Source organism: Drosophila obscura, unplaced genomic scaffold (assembly GCF_018151105.1).
Source record: "Drosophila obscura isolate BZ-5 IFL unplaced genomic scaffold, ASM1815110v1 contig_4, whole genome shotgun sequence".
In the NCBI taxonomy this organism is placed as follows: domain Eukaryota; kingdom Metazoa; phylum Arthropoda; class Insecta; order Diptera; family Drosophilidae; genus Drosophila; species Drosophila obscura.
Genome location: NW_024542828.1, coordinates 128,098 through 149,675, shown reverse-complemented (window position 1 = coordinate 149,675; position 21,578 = coordinate 128,098). Strand labels below are relative to the sequence as shown.

Sequence of the window (21,578 nt, the reverse complement as noted above, 5' to 3'; positions counted from 1 at the left end):
AATGTGCGAGCGAGAAGGAAAATGAGATGCGTTGTCGTCGGCGGGAGGGGGAGGGGAAGCAACTGAAAATTAATTTCTTCATTCTGGCTATAATTATGATCCGATCTGATTCAGATTCGGCAATCTGGTAGATATGGGCATTTTCTACGATACTGCGTTTTTAGTTTTATCGTATCTTTAAAACTGTGCCTGCCACAGATTTTCGTCCTTTGTGTGGGCGGAAGGGGGCGGGGCGAAATTTTGAAATACATTTGTAGCAGTGTGATATCACATGAGTCTGGAAACCAAATTTGGTTTCTCTAGCTCTTATAGCCTCTGAGATCCAGACGCTCATCAAGACGGACGGACGGACAGACGGACAGACGGACATGGCTATATAGACTCGGCTATTGATGCTGATCAAGAATATATATACTTTATGGGGTCGGAAACGTTTCCTTCTCTGCGTTGCACACATCCACTTTTACCACAAATCTAATATACCCCTTAACTCTAAACTCCCCGTACTCAACTACGGGTATAAAAAAACCTCACAAAAATTATAATTTGTGCATTCAAAAGCGTTATATTTCTCAGCCGGTAAGATGACGCTGCGACATGTTCAGATCCACTATATAGCTGCATTTATCAGATTTTCAGAATGGTGTACAACATTACAACCAGATGTAAAATACTAAATACTATGTGAAAAGAAGTGCTACCTCTGGAAAAAAGCTATGAAAAATACCTTTGTTTTTTAAATTAAAAATAAAACGTTCTACCATAGAAAATAATAATTCTTTAATAAAATGTAAGTCCCAAATCTCACAGAAAAACTCGGTTTGGTTCGAACGTAAATAAAAAGTTATGTTTTGTTTATTAGTCGCTCGAAACAACAAATAATTAATTAATTACTGCGTGTTCTGAATGTACGTTCATACATATATATGTATGTACATAGGTACCCATGGTATATATGTATATCTGGCGATTGTTGTTAAATGGACACACTAAAATTCACACACGGAGTCATATTCCAGTTGGATTTTTCAATTCAGATTCAACGTGTAACAGAAATTTATTGACTTTGTTTTAGTTAATATTATTTTGTTTTTTTTATACAGACAACATCAATTAGGAGTATCATTTTGGGGTCTCGCATAGGGTACATCAACAATGAGGAGTAATATTAAGAGTAAACAAACTACATACAAACATAGCTACGTAAATGAAAGCGCCATGCGAAGAAGTTATTCCTTATCTGATCCCTACCGTTAGGTATATTTGTGAATAAAAAATTCCTGCTCTGCTAAATGCACAATGAGTAAATAAATAAAAGTCTTAACCAAGATATTGTCTTATTTAAGCTCGTAGTTGGCCGGCTTACAAGCCCTTGTTGTACCACACGGTGTCTAGCTCGGGACGTTTCTTCTCAATGTTTTCGCGCACCTCGGTTTCCAGGCTTGCCACCTTGATGGCAGCCCGCTGCTTGAAGAACGCACAGCCCAGGGGTGTGGCAAAGATGAGCACGAACCCGCAGAACAGAGTTTGAATTGGAGCATTCGATTTCGGGTATTTGGCTAGGAACCCTTTCCTCTCAAGTACGTTCATGAGCATCGGAGTCAACGCTGGAATATAATTAGATTGTTATTCCTTACCACTAATACTTGAGGGTGGACTGGACTTACTCATTCCTGGAAGGGCCATGCAAATTCGACTAACTATCACCGCCGATATGCCGACACAAGCGGCCTTCTGGGACACGCCCACCTCGGCGTTCTCTCATCTAGCAACACGACCCCATTGCGAATCTCCCTGAAAGTATTTCGAGTGCATTACTACGTCCATTTGTGTCAGGGATCTACTTACTGCATTCGCATGCAGGGAATGTTGATGCAGTTGGCGGCTGCCACAGCCACGAGAGGCACCATGCGACCCACCAGTGGATTCATGTTCTTCACGGCCCGGTTGAGAGAGAGCGCCGTGGCCAGTGCTCCGCCAGTGGCCAGGCAGTACGAGGTCAATAGTTGCCTGTTGAAAGGGGGAGGTGAGCATGCTCAGTATGTGGAATCATAGTCACGGATGGGGCACCTACGAGTTGCTAAGGGGCGAAGTGCCCGAGCGGTTTGTGTAGTTGACGGACGGACAGACGGACAGACGGACATGGCTATATAGACTCGGCTATTGATGCTGATCAAGAATATATATACTTTATGGGGTCGGAAACGTTTCCTTCTCTGCGTTGCACACATCCACTTTTACCACAAATCTAATATACCCCTTAACTCTAAACTCCCCGTACTCAACTACGGGTATAAAAAAACCTCACAAAAATTATAATTTGTGCATTCAAAAGCGTTATATTTCTCAGCCGGTAAGATGACGCTGCGACATGTTCAGATCCACTATATAGCTGCATTTATCAGATTTTCAGAATGGTGTACAACATTACAACCAGATGTAAAATACTAAATACTATGTGAAAAGAAGTGCTACCTCTGGAAAAAAGCTATGAAAAATACCTTTGTTTTTTAAATTAAAAATAAAACGTTCTACCATAGAAAATAATAATTCTTTAATAAAATGTAAGTCCCAAATCTCACAGAAAAACTCGGTTTGGTTCGAACGTAAATAAAAAGTTATGTTTTGTTTATTAGTCGCTCGAAACAACAAATAATTAATTAATTACTGCGTGTTCTGAATGTACGTTCATACATATATATGTATGTACATAGGTACCCATGGTATATATGTATATCTGGCGATTGTTGTTAAATGGACACACTAAAATTCACACACGGAGTCATATTCCAGTTGGATTTTTCAATTCAGATTCAACGTGTAACAGAAATTTATTGACTTTGTTTTAGTTAATATTATTTTGTTTTTTTTATACAGACAACATCAATTCAGGAGTATCATTTTGGGGTCTCGCATAGGGTACATCAACAATGAGGAGTAATATTAAGAGTAAACAAACTACATACAAACATAGCTACGTAAATGAAAGCGCCATGCGAAGAAGTTATTCCTTATCTGATCCCTACCGTTAGGTATATTTGTGAATAAAAAATTCCTGCTCTGCTAAATGCACAATGAGTAAATAAATAAAAGTCTTAACCAAGATATTGTCTTATTTAAGCTCGTAGTTGGCCGGCTTACAAGCCCTTGTTGTACCACACGGTGTCTAGCTCGGGACGTTTCTTCTCAATGTTTTCGCGCACCTCGGTTTCCAGGCTTGCCACCTTGATGGCAGCCCGCTGCTTGAAGAACGCACAGCCCAGGGGTGTGGCAAAGATGAGCACGAACCCGCAGAACAGAGTTTGAATTGGAGCATTCGATTTCGGGTATTTGGCTAGGAACCCTTTCCTCTCAAGTACGTTCATGAGCATCGGAGTCAACGCTGGAATATAATTAGAATTGTTATTCCTTACCACTAATACTTGAGGGTGGACTGGACTTACTCATTCCTGGAAGGGCCATGCAAATTCGACTAACTATCACCGCCGATATGCCGACACAAGCGGCCTTCTGGGACACGCCCACCTCGGCGTTCTTCTCATCTAGCAACACGACCCCATTGCGAATCTCCCTGAAAGTATTTCGAGTGCATTACTACGTCCATTTGTGTCAGGGATCTACTTACTGCATTCGCATGCAGGGAATGTTGATGCAGTTGGCGGCTGCCACAGCCACGAGAGGCACCATGCGACCCACCAGTGGATTCATGTTCTTCACGGCCCGGTTGAGAGAGAGCGCCGTGGCCAGTGCTCCGCCAGTGGCCAGGCAGTACGAGGTCAATAGTTGCCTGTTGAAAGGGGGAGGTGAGCATGCTCAGTATGTGGAATCATAGTCACGGATGGGGCACCTACGAGTTGCTAAGGGGCGAAGTGCCCGAGCGGTTTGTGTAGTTGACGATGGCATTGAAGGTTTGATTCATCCACTGCCAGAAGACAACGGCGCCGGTGCTCTTGTAGAAAGCCATCATGCCTAAAAACAGCGATACGCACACCATTAGCACACTACGGGTATTTCACTTTATTAATCAAAGCGCGGAAGCAATTTCTGGAATGGTGCAATTGAATCACAAAGGTTGCTGTCCCTCACTCACCGCCAGTGATGAGCATGTTCATGGGCATTTGAGCCGACATGCGCCCAATTATGATTTGCTTGTCTCCCGTCTCCGGGTGAAAGGCCGAGTCATACAGGTACTTTGCTTTCCACACATCCTCAAGCGTCCGGCACTCGGGCACCTCCTTGCCGGCGCGGTACTTCAGCACGATCTGGCGGGCCTGCTCCAGCTTCGTGTTGGTGGCCAGCACGTTGAGCGGATTGGTGACCAGCAAGAAATGCTTGGCCCTGCCAACATAGGTGCTCTGGTCATATTTGGGCTGATCAATATCAACACGGGGCAGTGGGGTCATTTTCGAAAAGGCTGCGAATTGGTCCCGCCTATTGAGATAAGACAAATTTAATTTAAACGTATCGCGCCCATATGATAAGATATTAAGATTGGATTCGGGATCGGATTTTGGTGGTCTGCCATAACTTAATATTCATTTATTCGAAGGGTCGAAGGGCACAATCACTCGCAACAGTTCTTATCAGAAGCGATGGATGCTTGTGACCCAACGGTTCTGGCCTTATCTCGCTGGTAAACAAGTTTTTGCCGGGGAGCCGTTCGATTCTGTTTTCGAAATACACATGCAGAGACACATACATAGTATGTATGTATATGCATACACACTTTCGCACACGGGTATCTACATCTGTTTCTCTCTACATTTCCACAGTGGAATTCGGTTTGGTTGGGCAGTATGTACTGATATGTATATTGTGATTTTTGAATTTGTTTGTCAGCTGTCAGCACGGTTGCCATCAACCGTTCGATTATGCAGAATACAATCTGTGCGTGAACGTTATATAATTCAACTGGGTCTACGACAACATAATCGACAAATCCATAAGCCTTATCAGTGGGGGCCCAGCCTGCGGTTCGGTCTGGCATGTACACAACACAGCTAGTAGAGAACAGAACAGGTTGCTTGCTTGCTAAATTTACACGCCCGTACGTAGCGTAGCGTTGCCGTATGTGTGTGTGTGTGTGCGTACAAATTGTATAATCTTTCCACCCGACAACACTTACACACGCACGCACAGAACTCAGGGACCGTTGCTACCACTTTGACCGTTGAAAAACGAATGAGAAATGAGAAACGAATGGCTGGCTGGCTGTCTGTCGGCCGCTTGCTTCATCCAGAAAGCTTTTCGTTTAGTTCTTTTCGGGCTTGTGTGTAACGGTTATTTTGGAGCCGACTGTATTTCGGCATCGCTGACATTGAGAACGAACTCTGGAAAAGGGCGAGAGAGCTTTTCTGCGCGACTAGCACATTAACAGCTGGACTTTTAAGCTATCCCAGCTTTTAGACAGCCTGCGCTGGCATTACAGCATATTCACCATTCGCCATTCGCCCACCCACCCTTACCTTACCCCTTCCCATTCCATGTTCAGTAAATAATTATGCTAGAACCGAATGCTTGTGAGCTTTTTTACTGTGAGTATGGAAAGTTCTTTGGACTACATCATTACCCCAAACATTCATTTTTATGTGTTTATATGTACATATGTACATATATGTACATATGTATGATTCAACGAGCAGGTGAGATGGGTCGCAGGTTTCGAACAGAGAGTGGCCCACCTACCCTGCAGGACAGTTAAACTTTTATTTCTATGTCTCCTAATGATGGGAGCTAAACTTCATTTAATTTCTGCAAAGCCCAGACCTAGCAGGAAAGAATCAGGTAGAAATGGCAGTATTACTCTGGAGAAACTCACTTTGCCACTCATCACTCATCTATTTTGATGAGGAAACTTCAATATACTCATAGAATCGACTGGTTCGACTCAATACTCTGGCTGGATACTCTGATCAGCTATAAACATCATGAGGAGAATATATACATACATACATATGTATTACATTGGACGTTAATATGCAATGACGGCACCATCCATTAAGCCCGTTACGCGCGGTTCCTAGGCATAAATGCTTCCCGGCTCAAATAACTGTCCGAATAGTTGAACAGTTGACAGCACGTCTCTCTAAGGAAAAGAGGTGCACGTATCTAGCGGTATTATAACGGGCCCAAGTGAGCCTACTTTGTTTAAGGATGCCAGAGAACGCCAGGCCAGACCTCAACCTAACCTAAGCTAACATTTGGAAGCACTGATCCTTGAACTACATATATCCGCGATTTAAGCAGGGTGAGGGTATTGCCACGTAATTTAGTAAGTACTTGCACCTTTATTCCGTTATCAAAGAACACTTGCGAAGCTTTTGTGTATATTTATGCATTTATTTCCGGAATTCATTGTTAGACTAAACATAACATCAACAGTTTTGTATATTAGCAATAGTTCATAATGTTGTTTATTGTTTTGTTAGTGTACATCCCACGAATAAGTGTGAAGTTTGCTTTTAAACGCGCTTCATAATTAAATTTGATAGGTTCAATATATGTACGTAGTTTTCACAAACAATTATAGTCGTAATTAACACAAATGTCAGATGTAAATATGTAGGCAATATATTTGTATGTGTATTTTGTTGTGTATTATTTTAGTTGTACCTCGTAAATGTAACAATTATTGTACATTGTATACATATACAATATATGTATTTACATATGTGTATGTGTGGCGTGGGTGTTAGTTTTGTCTTTGTAATTAACTCTTAAGTAAACACGATCCTCATGAACATCATTGCATAACTTTGCTAAATACTCGTATATACTCGTAGCACTCCATTTATAGATTGCAATTTGCCTTTAGATACAGTTCAAAGTAACGCGAAATATATAATTGATTTGAGTCTGTCAAGGATATAAGTATGTAGGTAGATATCAAATAATTTGAATAGAACACTGACTGACGTTATACTCGTAGTACTCGTAACGATCTGTTTGCACTAATAATTGAATCGAACTGCTATTTGTTGAAGTTTGTAATCGAAACACCTAACACTGAAACTATTTGAGTTGACTTGTTTCGCTTAGTACTGGAACAACATGTGATGCACGGAGTCAACTGAGAGTGCTGCATGTCCTGCGGAAGCGTACATCACCATTAACTTAACTTATGTACAGCGCGATCGGAATAACTTCTGGCTTGACTGTCTTTGTAGAGAATGGTCGGGAGGAAGAACATTGTAACTGGGCAATGCCCGTAGCAGTATTTGAGGTGTGAATATGTTTACAGTAACGTAGTAGTATACGTAGTAGTATATTTATGTATATGTGGGGAGTTTCAGCCGGCGATTGTTCGTACGTTTTATGGTTGTATCTTAGGTGATCCATCTACTGGTGTATAACTACATATCTTTAGCATGCATGCAAGTCGATTCTGGGAAGTTGGCTTCGGCTTCGATTAATCATTGGATTCAGTTACTTGGGTTCCATTTCGGCTCCTTCATCTGTATATGTATTATATACCTACTAAGCGTTTACATCCTCTATCTGTATCTGTTTCTGTTGCTGTTGCTGTATCTGTATCTTTACTTGTACATTTTGTATATGTATTTATGTAAATATGTATGTTTATGTTTAGGTAGACATGTATATATGTATGTATGTGGGTATGATTGTAACTATGTTTTGAGCGCGTCCTTATAGCAGTACATTGCTCTTTATGCTATATACTCGTATGTATGTATTTATGTATGTATGCATGTAAATATTAATGTATATATATACTTGTATTTGTCTTACACATTGCTTGCAGCTAATTCTGATACTGATTCTTTGTGGTCAGATGGTCAGATCCGTCTGGACTTCCGGCCAGATGCAAAGCAGCTCTGGGCAAAGTGTGTTAAATGCAGCTCGATTTGGCCTGGATCTTCGATCTGGATCTGGACAGTTGTGAGGAAGGCCAAAGTGCACCGAGACTGCCCAAAACTAACGTAAAAGTAATCAGTATTTTCTAAGCTTGAATGTTTCTGCAGTTCTCATGCCAAAGAAGATGGGGTGTCGGAGAACAGTATTTAGCTTCCTTGGATTGATTGCTTGATTGAGAAAATAACTCCATGTTAAATTAATAATTATACACATTGGTTAAACGAGTGCAGCCTGATTTGGTTCTCCATCGATCAATTGAACAAGTATTTGCTATGCCGAAAATTAATTTTATATACTTCATACGTAGTAAATATTGTTTCGATTTATGCACAACAATTTGCACCAAAAATTGACTTTAAATTTTCATTGTTCACTGTTCGTGTTTCAGTATATGTAGGTAGGTATAATGTATTTATTTACTTATGCTCCCGCTCATATTTACATTCGAAAATTGACGCGATTAATTGCCATAAGGTAATCTTTTTTTTTAATTTTTGTTTTTTTTTTTTCTTTCGCTTGACCATCCGTTCTTTGCTATTTGAACTCTCTTTCATAATCAAAACTGTCGCGTGGGTTCTTGAAACGAAGGGGCTATATATTATTTAAATATGTATTATTTAAATATAAAAAATATACATACATACAATTGTGTTGGTTTTTTTTTTCCGTCTTGTATATGAGAACAAAAATAAAATATCCGAAAACGTAAGAAAATTCGTTGCTCTTGTTCCGTGGCGCAGGGACCTGCGCTCCTGGTCTGGATCGACCAGCCCGGAGGCCAAAGGTCTCTACGGGTCCGGCCTTCTCGCGTACATCGATTGCACAAGAAATGATATTGGAGAGAGATCCTCAACGACGAGATGCACTACATAAACTATGTAAACTATCAAAACTAATCGTGATCAACTGTTCAACAAAGCGATGCGATACAAAAGTATATACTCGTATGTACATGCAGATAAATACTTATACGATATAAATATGTATATGTATACATTAAACATACATAATGATCGAAGATACATATGTATGTATGTATGTATAATTAGTTTGATTGTGGTGTGTGAAGTTTGCGTTGTTCTGTTCGACTTGTTCCTTAAAACCGTTTGCAACAAATCTGTTTCCTCTGTTTCCTTTGTTTCCTCTGTCTCCTCTGACTCCTCTGTTTCCTCTGCTTCCTCTGCTTCCTCTGTTGCTTGTTTTAATTGCATTTGTCTCCCTATCTACAGTGCTATTTATCCGGTATGTGTACCTTAATTGTGGTTGTACTCGCGTACATGTATGTATATGGTTTGTTATTTGCCTAAATATCATTAAATATTGTATATATGTATATATATATATTAGTAATAAATATATAATAATATATAATATATATATAATCATCTTTTTGGTTTATCGTTCCTCTCTTCGGTTGGTGCAATGTAAAAATCCATGTAAAACGCGATTTGAGTATTCAATTTGTCCACTAATTAACATTAAATGTACGAGTCGGTTCCTCTTACAATGACGAACTCCACTCCTCCTCCTCCTCCTCCTCCTGTGGTTATGGCGGCTGTGGATGGTGCGGCTGCGGCTATGTATGACTCTCCTCTCCTCTGTATATGAATATGAATACGAATGTGGTGTGGGTGATGCATGCTTCCTTCTATATATGAACTATACGCGAGTATATGGTACTTGGTGCTGGTAGCCTCTTGGTTTGCTTAGAAAGTGCCTGAAAGGGGGGGTGGTAAATTGAGTAATTAAGAGGGAACATATCCGAGGGATGGGGATGGCTATGGATGGATACTCACTGGGACACTCGGGTGGGTTCATGTAGCCGAAGACATTCAATTCATAGAGCGACGCCAGCGTGATGAAGAACAGGTACCAGAGCATCAGAATTATGCCCAGGCGCTTGTCCAGCTTCCAGCCATTCAGGTGCGTCGAGAGGATCAGGAAGACGACGGTAGAGAAGAGCGAGAGCGTGGAGTAGGCGAGACCTGCAATGACGGAAGAGAGGAGCGGGCACTCGAAGATTAGACCGGGCGGCGGGCAGGGGCTGCTGCTACGTCAGCTAGGCTAGAACACTCATGCCAGGCATACCAAACACACATGTTGCATACGACGGGCGGGGGGTAAGGAGACACAAAAGCGAGGGTGGGCAGGGGAAAGGGCAGGGGCAGGGGAGAGTACATGTACATACCCTTGGAGATGACATTCACGTGCGAGCCGGGCTTTATGATGGCCGTTTGTATGAACCATGGAAGACCTAAGCACACTAGGATATCAAAGACATTCGAGCCAATCGCATTCGACACGGCCATGTCGCCGTAGCCCTCTTTGATAACAGCTATTGAGCTTAGAGCATCCGGAACAGAAACGCCAGCAGCCACGAACGTCAATCCCATCACCGTGTCGGGAATGGCCAGCGTGGACCCGATCACGGTGATCATCCACACCATAAAGTACGAGTAGAACGAGATCCAAACCATGGAGAGCAGGAAGGTGAACGGGTACCAGTTGCGGTACTGCTGCTGCCGGCAGTCGGGCATCGTCTTCTTGCACAGGAAGTGGATCGGATACACCACATACCAGGCCACCAGTGTTGGCAGACCGCCCTCCGTGGGTCGCATTAACGGATCGGGGCGTGGCTCGCGCTGCTTGTCCGTCGACTTGTAGTAGTCAGTGCCGGCAGTCGCGGCCACCACTTGCCCCTTGGCCGCGCCAGCACCTGCACCCGTACCCGCGGACGCCGACGCAGCCGCTGCCTCCCCCGTCACAACAGACTCGGGCTGATCAGAGTTGTAGGCCATGTTCTCCTGGCCTAGGCCCTGTCCCTGGCCTTGGCTGAATTGTCCCATGCCCCAGTCGTCGACCGGCGGCTGGGTAGGTCTGGCACTGGCAGCCGCTGGCTTCGGTTGGTTCTCCTCGCCCCAGGCGGAGTTCGGGTCCCAGCTGGCATTGGTGTCGCCGCTGTAGTTCTGATAGTCGCTCTGGGGTTGGGTGCTGGTGGCGTCCACGCCATCGCTGGACTCCTTGGACAGGCTCGTCTGTTGCTGCTGCCCCTGTCCTGCGCTGCCCTGGGTGTAGGAGCTCTCGGGTACATTCTTGTAGGTCACCAGCGCCGACTGCTCCTCCTTGCTGGGCAGCTTAAAAGGCAAGTTGAGGCCGAGCGCCCAGCGCTCCAGCTCCGTGTTGAAGTGGAGGGCCACGCAGTATCCCACGTAGCAGAGCAGCATCACAACGGACTCGAACTGGGGACAAAGTCAAAGTCCAAGTCAAAGCCAAGGATTAGTTGCGGCCCTCGAGCGGCTGTCGAGGCACTTACACAGGAGATGACGTCGTTGAAGATGATGATCAGCATGACCAGGATGGAGACGCAGTAGAAGAAGCAGTCCCGCACCAGTGGCCACCAGTTCAGCTGGCAAACGGTTCCCGAGCACAGTGCACAGACGGATATCACGAACATAATGTTGAACACCGCCGAGCCGATGACTCCGCTGATGCCAATGTCGTCCTTGGCGAAGAACACCCCAATGACCACTGTGGCCAGCTCGGGGGCCGAGCTGCCGGCAGCCATGAACGTGGCCCCAGCCACATCCGGGGATAGCTTAAGCTCTGCAATAAATATTTGGAGTTAGTAAAGCTCAAGCTCCAGTACCGGTCTCGGTTCCGGTCCCTGGCCCGCTCCCGCCTGCAGTGCCTCACCTTCGCACAAACGGTCCAGGCTGGCCACGAAGTACTCGTCGCACACGATGGCCAGGCCAAAGAAGGTGTAGACCGCCACCAGGATGTGCAGAATGAGGCCGCCGTGCTGGCGCGCCCACTTGTTCATCAGGGGCTGGGGGAACTGCTCGATGGCCGGCGGGGTGCAATTGTCGCGCCTGGGACGCCAAGTCGGGACGGCTCCATGCAGGTGGGGGGGAGTGGCCTCGGTGGCGTCCTGTGGTGGCGCCTGTGGATGCAACAAGCGGGTGGAGTAAGCTAGTGAAACGCCTCCGTCAGACCCTACTCACATAGAATGGCGTGGTGGTCTCCAGGTCCAGGTCGAGCTCGGTATTTACTTCTCCGTTAGCTTCTCCATTGCCCTCTTCGTCCAGTGGAAGCGCCGATCCCTCCCTGGAGTCGCCTTTGGCCGAGTAGATGCTGACGCAGTAGTAGATCAGGAAGAGCAGACCCATGTTCCACATTCGGGCGCGACGGGACCGGCGACGTACGATCTGTACGGGGGAGTCGGGGTTACGGATTAGATTAGAACCCTCCAGCCAAAGACAATGAAATGAAAGCCCCCCTACACCCTGCACCACCCATAAGAGCGGCTTATGTACGCGACACTGCAGCGCCTGGAGGCGTCAGCCCCGAGTATATACTCGCATTTGTAGAAACAGAAGTATGCACATGCATACTCATCCAGGTCTACGAGTGTACATACTCGTGGCAAGCTTATAAGGTTTATTGCCACCGGCTTTTGTCTGGGGGCCTGTCAGTAGAAATCGGATACCATGCCCGACCTGGGCTGCAGCAAGCCCACTGAACGTCTTCGTCAAATGCAAAGCAAACAAAAACGAGAAGGAACGTGTGAGTCGCTTCTGGGGACGCGACTCTACTTATACCCGTACTCAGTCAGTATATACATTTTTGAGCTTATGATTTTTTAGAATTTTAGAAATTTTGAAATACACTTGTTGCAGTGTGATATCACATGAGTCTGGAAACCAAATTTGGTTGCCCTAGCTCTTATAGTCTCTTAGATCCAGTCGACAAACAAGACGGACGGACGGACGAACAGACGGACGGACATGGCTATATCGACTCGGCTATTGATGCTGATCAAGAATATATATACTTTATATGGTCGGAAACGTTTCCTTCTCTGCGTTACACACATCCACTTTTACCACAAATCGAATATACCTCTTAACTCTTTTTGAGTACGGGTATAAAAACACAACAAAGTAATCAATTTGCTGCGGGTGTGGTGACACCCTGTATGAGACAGCATCATCCATAAATGGCTGCAGCAATGTTTTCCCACTAATTACTGCTACATTTGTTTTGGAACAAGAGGAACGTGGCACCAGAGACTGGCTAACAATAGGAAAACCAATTAGTTCTAATTTGAATATGATTCAAATTTTATGCAATAATTATGGTCAAGATGAAACTGAAATGTTATTTTTTGTATGTTTAAGAATAAATTGAACATCTATTCAGAGTTTGCCTAACGAATTTTAGGAATTCTCGCATTATAGAGTAAAGTGGCCAGAAAAGTAACCCTGGTGGATCGGTTTTTCTTGTGTCAGATATATGATATGGTGGGTGATCGGTTCTCGGCCGCTTCCGAGCTGAGAGACACTGAAGCTATCGACTCAGCTCGTCATCATGCTCAATATTTAGTGTATGGGGTAAATAATAAATAATAATAAAATTGTAAAATTGCAATGCAAATGAGTAATTCCGAGCTTACACTCTAACTATTGTACTAAATATAATATGATATTACAAAACGAAGAGATGGTCTGTCCTATTAAACCTGAGTATGTGACAATTGTCTGAGTTCAAACGTATTCGGGAAATGTTCTGCCTACTGAGAAGAGAGTAACCACGGTACAGACGGCGCAGACAAGACGTGGGACAATGACCGATTTGCTGACCAATAGGTCCGACTTGAAATTGAATATGGCGAGGGATTTGTGCAGTTGTCTTGCCACTGTGCAGCCAGAGACCATTGGAGTTGGGCAGCGACACTCGATACGGCACACTTTGCTCTTGTGGGCTCAAGGAAATCAAGAATGGCAGAGTCTTCACAGAGTGGAACCAACACCCTCGACAATGCGCCATGGAGTAGGCTCTTCGATCTGTTTGCTGCAGTAATTAGAGGCGTCAATGCCGTGGCCACAGAGTGATAAGCGCTGAACCAACAGCAGCAGCAGCAGCAAGCTCAAGGCCGGTGAGGCGGTGCGAGGTGGGACGGATCGGCAGGAACGAGAGAGTCGACTACACGTTTTCCAAGGCCTCCCGTCGCATCTCAGTCTGGATCCACAGACATCGCATGACATCATATCCTACAAGTCGTCGTTGCGTCGTCGTCGTCGGGGGACTCCTTCAATCACGACGCGTACTGCCAGGAGATGGAGACAGGCAGCAGGCAGCAGGCAACAATACTCGTCGTAAATGTATTTGAATAAATTTGTTTCTTATTGGCAATTTGCTGTTACTGTTGCTGTTGCTGTTTTTGCTGCTGCTGCTGCTTCTGGTGTGATAACAGCGAAAATTTGAAGCAGATGTCAGAGGGTACTAGATGGGCAAGTCGAAGAGAGAGAAAGAGCGAGAGAAAGCGAGAGCAAGTGGCGTTTTTCACCACAAAAATACACAAACGATGAATGGTGGGCGAGAAGGGGCGAAGAGTGTTGTCCACGTCGGCGTCTGGCTGACAGAGTGACTGGCAAAGCCACCACAGGGCGGGTGGCGCTACAGCTCCCCCATCCAGAGACCAGAACAGAACCCACAGCACAGAGCACAGAGCACAGGCCAGGCGCCGCCTGCCTTGTGGGCCACTCGGTCATGCCGCACAATATCGATTTACTCGCACATTCACGGACGGACGGACCGACGACCCCCTCTACTGCTCTTCCATGAAGCTTTTACTCTTACGCGCTGTTGGGTAAGGTTCCTGAGTGGGGGGCTGGGCTCGGCTGGGCTGTAGGTGGAGCGCTTTTCGCTTGACTTTTGCTGTTAGTTACAGTTGTTGCTGTTGCTGTGAATGTGGTGGTGGTGATGGTGGTGATGGTGGTGGTGTGGTGGGAGAAGCAACGATGATGTCGTCAATGACGCTCGCAAAAGTAAAGGAGGCTGCAGCCGACCGACCCACCAACCCACCAACCCACCAACCCACCGACCGACCATCTTATAAAAATAAATGGCTGCGCTAACTAAATAGATGAGGAAGGAAGTGTCGGCGGGTGCTGGTGGCGCGGATCGGGGCGCCTCGCCTCGCCTCCGCTTACATCATACACACTCGTGTTTTCCTCAGCGGCGCAAAGACAATGGAGGACTCGTGAAAAGGATAGACTCAAGAAAAACAAGAGGAGGCACAAAAATAAAGGAAAGTAGACAATTGACTTGCAATTTGCATAAAGCCAAACGGGGCAGGACGGCACGGCACGGGATGGGGCTCGCAATTTGGATGGATAAACAGGGGCTCAGCTGATTAGGCCCCACACCCACAGCTCACAGCTCCCAGCTCACACCTCACGCTCCCGTGTGCAGTCCCATTTCATAATCAATTTTTACCATTTTGCTGATTGTGGCTGGTGCTGTCGATGGAGCCAAACTTTTCACTTAGACTCGGCTTGAAACTCTCTGTTTCGCTGAGGCTCTTGTCAGTTACAGTCGTTAGATGGGCTTTAGCGGAAAACAGATACAGAAGAAAACCGTTGCATTGGAAAACATATATGAGGAAATGTGGCCTGGCCTGGCCTGGCCTCAGATTTTCAGTTCACTTTTCGTTCTCGGCTATCTACGAGTAACGTATCCCGTTAATCACTTCACTCCACTTCACTTCACAATCGGCTCCACTCGCTGCAGCTGTTTTTCGCACAGCAGTTAGTAATGCATTTTTCCACCGACGCGACCCGTTATTATTTAGTTTTCCGCTTTTTCGTATTCTTTTCTCGTGGGGGGTGGGTGAAGGGGGAGAACGAGAACTGCGGCTTTGGCTCTGCTCTGCGGTGTGTTGGTGTTTCTCTCTTTCTATGCCTCTGCTGTGTGTGTTGGGTGTGAGTGTGTGTGTGTGTGTGTGAGTGTGTGTGTGTGTGTGACTGTGGTTCGACACGAGCGATGTGCACTTATTCGCGTTCAAATACTAGGGTATCAAGAGCAGCAGCAGCAGAAGCAGAAGCGTCAACCGACTCCGCCGAGTTTTGGAAATTCAATGCGCACTGGTGGCGCGTCGTCAAGTCTGCCCTGCCGCACAACTTCGCACAGGGCCGAGGGTGGTGGTGGGGGCGGGTGTCAGAAACCCACCACAGCCGAGCACACGACGGCAGGAAATGTCAGACTGTGTTGGCTGGCGCTTCAAGGCGAGTGGGGGGTGTGTGTGTCGGTGTTTATTGGGGCGGAGCTGCCAACTTGCTGCCCCTCGGCGCGCCATCTATGGGAGCTTTGCGTAACGGTCAAAGCAGGAACTTGACCGAAATGGTCCGTAGTCCGGAGTCCGGACCGACAGTTCGGACAGTCCGGACAAACAATGGCCCGGCATCGCATTTATGTATTTGTTTGATTATTATTTATATGCGCCCTCCCCCGGCCGGCCACAAGCGTCAAGTGCATTGGCCCGGTCAATAGCCAAACAGCAAACAGTAAAAAGCAAAAAGCAAACAAATGATCTTCCTCGGCGACGCACCATTTGAAGTGCCGCAAAGGACATCAATTGTCTGGATTTTGCCACATTATCCTTTACATTGCGGCCATGCGATCGGCAATCAATGCCGATGATCGGGCTCGGCTCTCTCAGATGTGCAACGTGACATGGCTACATGCCGCACCTTCAGATCTAGCCGCCAGCGCTTGCCCCGTCGGCCTCTTGCGAAAACAAAGACAGCTCGGGGAGGACACTCTCGCTCTCGCTCGTCACTTGTAAAAATCGGCATCACAATGACGGATTTACCTGTTGACACCTCACAAATAGACAATTCTGCTAATTAATAATGGGAGCGCTCTCGAGGCTCGCATCGGCCCGGCAGGACCAAGAAATATGACTGCTCTCCGGAATTCAATTGTAACAGGTTAAATGGCTCAATTATTAGTCGGTACTTCACAGGTCGGGCAGACATCCAGTCTGCGAAAGTCGGGTGCGCAGTAGTTCCCGGGAAATGGAGCGGCTGCTCCTTTGAGTTGACAGAAGTAACGCAGAAATATGACTTTGATTCACGAATTTCAGGGACTGGATGAGGGGCAGTGATAGGCCTAGAGCTGTCTGAGAGTAGAGTGTGAACTGCCGTGCAACTATTACGGCTTTGTTAGCTGTCACTCGTTAAGGGAGTCGTTACGGGGATTGTAAATCAAAGCCAATCACGGGAGCTAAAGTTGTCGCATGCGATATGATATGGGATATGGCGGTTATGAAGGGATTATGGATCATACTCTTTGTATGATCATATCCATCGCTTTCTTAAACTTAAAAGAACCATGAAACAAAGAATAAATCAACGAGCATTTAACATTTTCAACACACAAAAAAACCTTGAAAATTCGATAAAGTGGTTCCAAAAAGTCTGTCTGTTCATTTCTGGCTAAGTAAAGGGATAACATAAGCCCGTTATTGTTGCTAACAACACAGTTTTTCCTCAAGCAACTTTTTACAGCTGTGGCATAAATAATAGCACCATAACTTTTCTGTACTGAATAATTCTGCTTAAACAGTGGTTTTAATGAACGCTTTTAAAACTAAAATATAAATTTAAGGGTGTAATTTAACGTATCCGAAATCAATGATATGTATTGCAGCCTTCGAACGAAAATATTAGAAAAGCAACAAAATTTTTCAGGAATTACGGCGGCAACAAAAAACTTAAAAAAAATACAAATTTAAAAGAAGTTTTAAAAATTTTGTATTAAAATAGGTTACTTTAGTTGTAATCAAATATTAATTTGGTTGTAAAGCCTTTGGCAGAAACAACGGCTCAACGTCTTGGCATTGAAATTAACCTCATTTTCGCATCGTACTGGGAGATATGGCTCCACGAATAATTTATGATACCCCATAGATCAATATTGTTCTTTGGTTTCGTATTAAAAACATATTTTTTAGCTTTAGCGCAAAGGTTTTCCCTGGGTTTCATATCTGGGGAGTAAGCAGGCCAATGCATTACATTAAATACGAGCTTTCTTGCTGGTCTGGTTTGGGTCATTGTCCTGATGGCAGAAACAAAACAACCGCATTTCCTATTCCAAATAAGGCAGCATAATTGTTTTCTAATATTTTAAGATACACATGTTACACCATCATCTATTGTATTGTATTGTATTCTGCATTAGTTATCGTCTTACATAAGATCGAGACACTTTTCCAACAAAAAAAAAAAAACAATTTGTCTTTCTTGGGCCCACATGATATTTCTGTGGGACAACTTCAGTGCTATTTTGCATTCACTTTGCCCCATGGCTTTCTTTCTAAAGTGGATATTTTCTCGGACTTTTTGCACTTAATTTATACTCTTGTAAGCAAGAACTGGCTTTGTTCATCGTTTGCGATTTTTTAAGATAATTTTTTTGCTCTTTCGACGGCTTATAAAGGTCCGTCTTGCTCCCATAAAAATCAAAATACCGAAAATGGCGTTATCGCGGCTTATCGCTTTTATTCTTTATTCTTGTTGGTTAAAAGTTTTAAATCATTGCGAATGATTTTAGTTGAGCAACCGACAGTTTTCTTCACCTTAAGATAGTTGTCTCCTTCCGTAATAAAAGTTCTGATCCTTTCCTTTTTCTTTCCCAAAGGGCATTCGAAGACCCATAACTACTTGTAACGTTCTTGCTACAATAGACTTAAGCCACCGATTATTAATTTAATCAACAATCAGCAGGAAAAAGTAAAAGTTTTTATATAAAAAAAAAATTGTTGTGCTATTTTTATTGCCGTCCTATTTCGCTTCTTTTTTCGAAAATTGACTGAAGTAATGAGAACCGTTTGGAATTAGGGAGGAATCGTTTGCTTAGAGGGAAAAATATGTTGGTAAGTGATCATGTTTTTAAACAATAAAGACTGTGGTAGCAAACAGTGCTATTATTTCCGCCGCAACTCTACATATGCTACTCGTATATGATCAAATCAGGTAGGTCTAATAATAATACGAGTATTATTCCTATATTCATTCGTCTTATCTTCTTAATAAACAAAATATATAAATATATATGTTAGTACAATTTACATTGTACATAGTATGTACAGCTGTGTTCAATGAAATAGTAGTGCCGCACCTCATCACTTTCAAAACTCTTTTTGAGACACTTCCAGTTATCCAAATTGAACAAATGATACCTTTTTAAATAGACTGGACTGTTAGCATTAGAAAACTGAAGAAATATCAATACATTTGAGTTCCATTTTCTTGTTTTACATGACATAGGCCGAATACCCATGAAATTTGCTGTTCAATGAAATAGTAGTGTTTTTTTAGAACATTGAAGAAAAGAACGAATCTCAAATTAAAACATATATTTAATTTTCTTCATGTTTCTTGAGCTTTAATATTTAGTTTTTAATCAATTTGGTTTTCATTGCGAACTTTCACCGGCCGTACATGGGTCATTAGTCTCTTGCCAACGCTTCAATAGGATTTGAGCCAATAATCCATGAACCACTTGCTAAAACTTGGCTCTGGTTGACGGATTTTCAGTTGCAACAATGTATTTGGTATTCTCCCATAAGATTTCGATGAGATTAATATCCAGTTGGACAGTTGGCCATGGCAAAACGTCGATCTTTTCCGATAACAATTAAATCCTAGCGAGCTTTTATTTTTGTTTCAAGTCATTATCCTGTTAAAATATCCTTTTAGCCAGGAATTTTTCAACTGTAATATGAATGTAATGTATTCTAGAGTATGCCTACATCCCCAGTTTCGCTCAAAACCATACTATACTCAAACGCCAGGCTAGAAAGTACTAGCTCATATGAGCTGGGCCCCATAAGGCTCAGCCTAGCATGCCCAATGCTATATTTTTCATGATTTTAGGTGGTAATCGGATTTCTGTGAATGCCAAACATATTCTTTTGAGTCTATCTTACAATATAATACAACTTTACTATCATTAGTCAAAAGTATTTTTGTCACTGTGACACAGGCCATTCCACAAGCGTTTTTCCAAACTGAAGTCGTGCACCCATGTACTCTCAGACCCAAACGCGGAGCTTTCTGGGACTTCTTGCATTCAAATAATGTGTAATCAACCGTCTACGAAATGTCACATCACTGACAGATCGATTAAAAATTTTTTTCCTAATTTTTGAGGATATTGAAGTCCTTGTCTTGCCTTCGACCATCGCCGACCATCCTCTAAAAAATTAGTTTTTCGCATACAAAATCAATTTCCAGTCTACTTCTTTTAGTTAATTGGGTTAAATACAATAGTGGGAGTGCATACAACTTAATTTTCATTCCCATTATACCTCCTGCCTTTAGTTTTTAGCCTAACTCTTAGGTCTCCTCTTCTTGACCGAGCAATGATTTCTTCAACGCTTCAAAATCAAAAGTACCCCAATGTCCAAAACTTTCCTTCATCAAATTATTTCATATCTAAATTGAGCTTGCGGATGGTGACTTATTTAAATTAATTTGCCTTGTTTATTCATTTTTAAAAATTAATTAAACCCAGCACTACTATTTCATTGAACAGTAGATATCATGGGTAGTTGTCTAAAGTCATGAAAAACAAGAAGATGGAATGCAAATGTAACGGGGTTTCTTCAAGTTTCTAATGTTGTTCAATTTGAAGGACAAGAAATATCTCAAAAAGAGTTTTGAAAGTAGTGAGGTGCGGCACTACTATTTCATTGAACACAACTGTATGTGCATGTATCAGTCAGAGATTGTTCCTTGAGTAATGCTTATGTTTTAGACTGGGTTCTATGACAGACTAAGAGGAAGGAAGGAAGCTACTTAGCCTTGAATATGTTAGCAGATTTCTTGGCTGCCAGCATGACCCTCCCCTCACAAAAAGCACACCTAATATTCCATATTTCATAAGTTGCTCCCTTAGAAGTAATTATTGGTGCACTTAAAACAAAATGAATATATTTTCATAAGTTTTAGCGAAAGGGAAATATGAATGTGATTTAATCTTTAAATGTGCCAAAAGTCTATTTTACACTTATTTAAATTTATTCATTTTATTTTGCCATTTCCCGATTCCATTTCTTAGTTATTTTATTTCATTCCGCAATTAATGGATACCATTTTTACCATACCAATGTGAAGCCCTCCATGAAAAAAACGTATTTAGCTTTGTGAGAAAAATTACCTATCGTATTGCTGGCAGTCTGACACAGATTATTCACGTGTCCGTCGATTGTTCATGCGTATTTATCGCATCTTCTAACATTACAATAAATTGTAATAAATAACCCAACACCGCGGCAGTCTTGTAAATTAGGCCGACATCAACCACAATCAGCCACACACCTCCACTCGGATAGGATAATATGTAGGTCTCAAGTAACTGCTGCCCCTCGGAGGTATGAATGAAATGCCTGACTGACTCCCTAGGTGGCATGTTCCATGGGCCGTTCAGTTTTGAATTAGTTTATAAACTAAATACAAATATGGGAACTAAAATGCGTTAGCTAATCGATTTCATACGCTCAATTTGAGCGGCGACCCAGTGTCTGCCACAGGAGCCACAGGCCAGGACTCTGCCGCTAGCCTCATTGGCGACCGCATGGCCGCAGGACGAAGTGGCAGCGAAAGGTGGCACGCTGGTACCCCGACTCGATGCGAGAGTCGAGCTCGCACAAAGGCCCGGGGTCACAATGGAAGAGCAGAGTCAGAATCGACTCTTCTTTTGACGCAACTGCCCGAAATTGGCCCGCTCGTCATTATTTATATGCCACTTTCTATGCAGACAAAGCGAGGGAAGGTGTCAGCCAGAGGTGTCGGGAGAGGACAGGACAGGGCAGGACAGCCCAGCCACTCTCCCAGATGCGGTTGCCCGGCGCAGAT

The 21,578-nt window shown here is 43.8% G+C and overlaps 2 protein-coding genes and 1 pseudogene across 3 annotated transcripts; all 3 read right to left on the bottom strand.

Moving 5' to 3' along the window:
• Positions 1–1,114: 1,114 nt before the first annotated feature.
• LOC121404739 lies at positions 1,115–2,127 on the bottom strand (annotated as a pseudogene).
• A 683-nt stretch (positions 2,128–2,810) lies between these two features.
• LOC111068864 (sideroflexin-1-3) lies at positions 2,811–5,229 on the bottom strand. Its single transcript, XM_022358621.2, has 6 exons — positions 5,126–5,229; positions 4,091–4,431; positions 3,852–3,969; positions 3,626–3,787; positions 3,444–3,571; positions 2,811–3,382 (listed from the first exon to the last, which is right to left on the bottom strand). Exons 2-6 carry the CDS (start codon positions 4,401–4,403, stop codon positions 3,138–3,140), a joined length of 966 nt encoding a protein of 321 aa, XP_022214313.1. The 5' UTR covers positions 4,404–4,431; positions 5,126–5,229; the 3' UTR covers positions 2,811–3,137.
• Positions 5,230–8,173: 2,944 nt separating this feature from the next.
• On the bottom strand, positions 8,174–15,823 carry LOC111068865 (probable sodium/potassium/calcium exchanger CG1090). 2 transcript variants are annotated; one of them, XR_005968199.1, is made up of 8 exons: positions 15,154–15,823; positions 11,877–12,080; positions 11,569–11,815; positions 11,189–11,478; positions 10,064–11,114; positions 9,672–9,860; positions 8,516–9,592; positions 8,174–8,451 (listed from the first exon to the last, which is right to left on the bottom strand). XR_005968199.1 is itself a non-coding variant. In XM_022358622.2 (7 exons), exons 1-7 carry the CDS (start codon positions 15,154–15,156, stop codon positions 9,582–9,584), a joined length of 1,995 nt encoding a protein of 664 aa, XP_022214314.1. In that variant the 5' UTR covers positions 15,157–15,823; the 3' UTR covers positions 8,174–9,581. The 2 variants fall into 2 exon arrangements, 1 of the variants encoding a protein (XP_022214314.1); XM_022358622.2 differs by having other exon boundaries at positions 8,174–9,592.
• Positions 15,824–21,578: the final 5,755 nt, after the last annotated feature.

Coding starts and splice junctions, on each gene's coding strand:
- LOC111068864 (XM_022358621.2), bottom strand. CDS start 4,403: ATGACCCCACTGCCCCGTGTTGATATTGATCAGCCCAAATATGACCAG. Junction 3,970..4,090: donor GAACATGCTCATCACTGGCG/GTGAGTGAGGGA, acceptor CGCTGTTTTTAG/GCATGATGGCTTTCTACAAG. Junction 3,572..3,625: donor ATTCCCTGCATGCGAATGCA/GTAAGTAGATCC, acceptor AAATACTTTCAG/GGAGATTCGCAATGGGGTCG.
- LOC111068865 (XM_022358622.2), bottom strand. Junction 11,816..11,876: donor AGACCACCACGCCATTCTAT/GTGAGTAGGGTC, acceptor TTGCATCCACAG/GCGCCACCACAGGACGCCAC. Junction 9,861..10,063: donor CGTGAATGTCATCTCCAAGG/GTATGTACATGT, acceptor CCGTCATTGCAG/GTCTCGCCTACTCCACGCTC.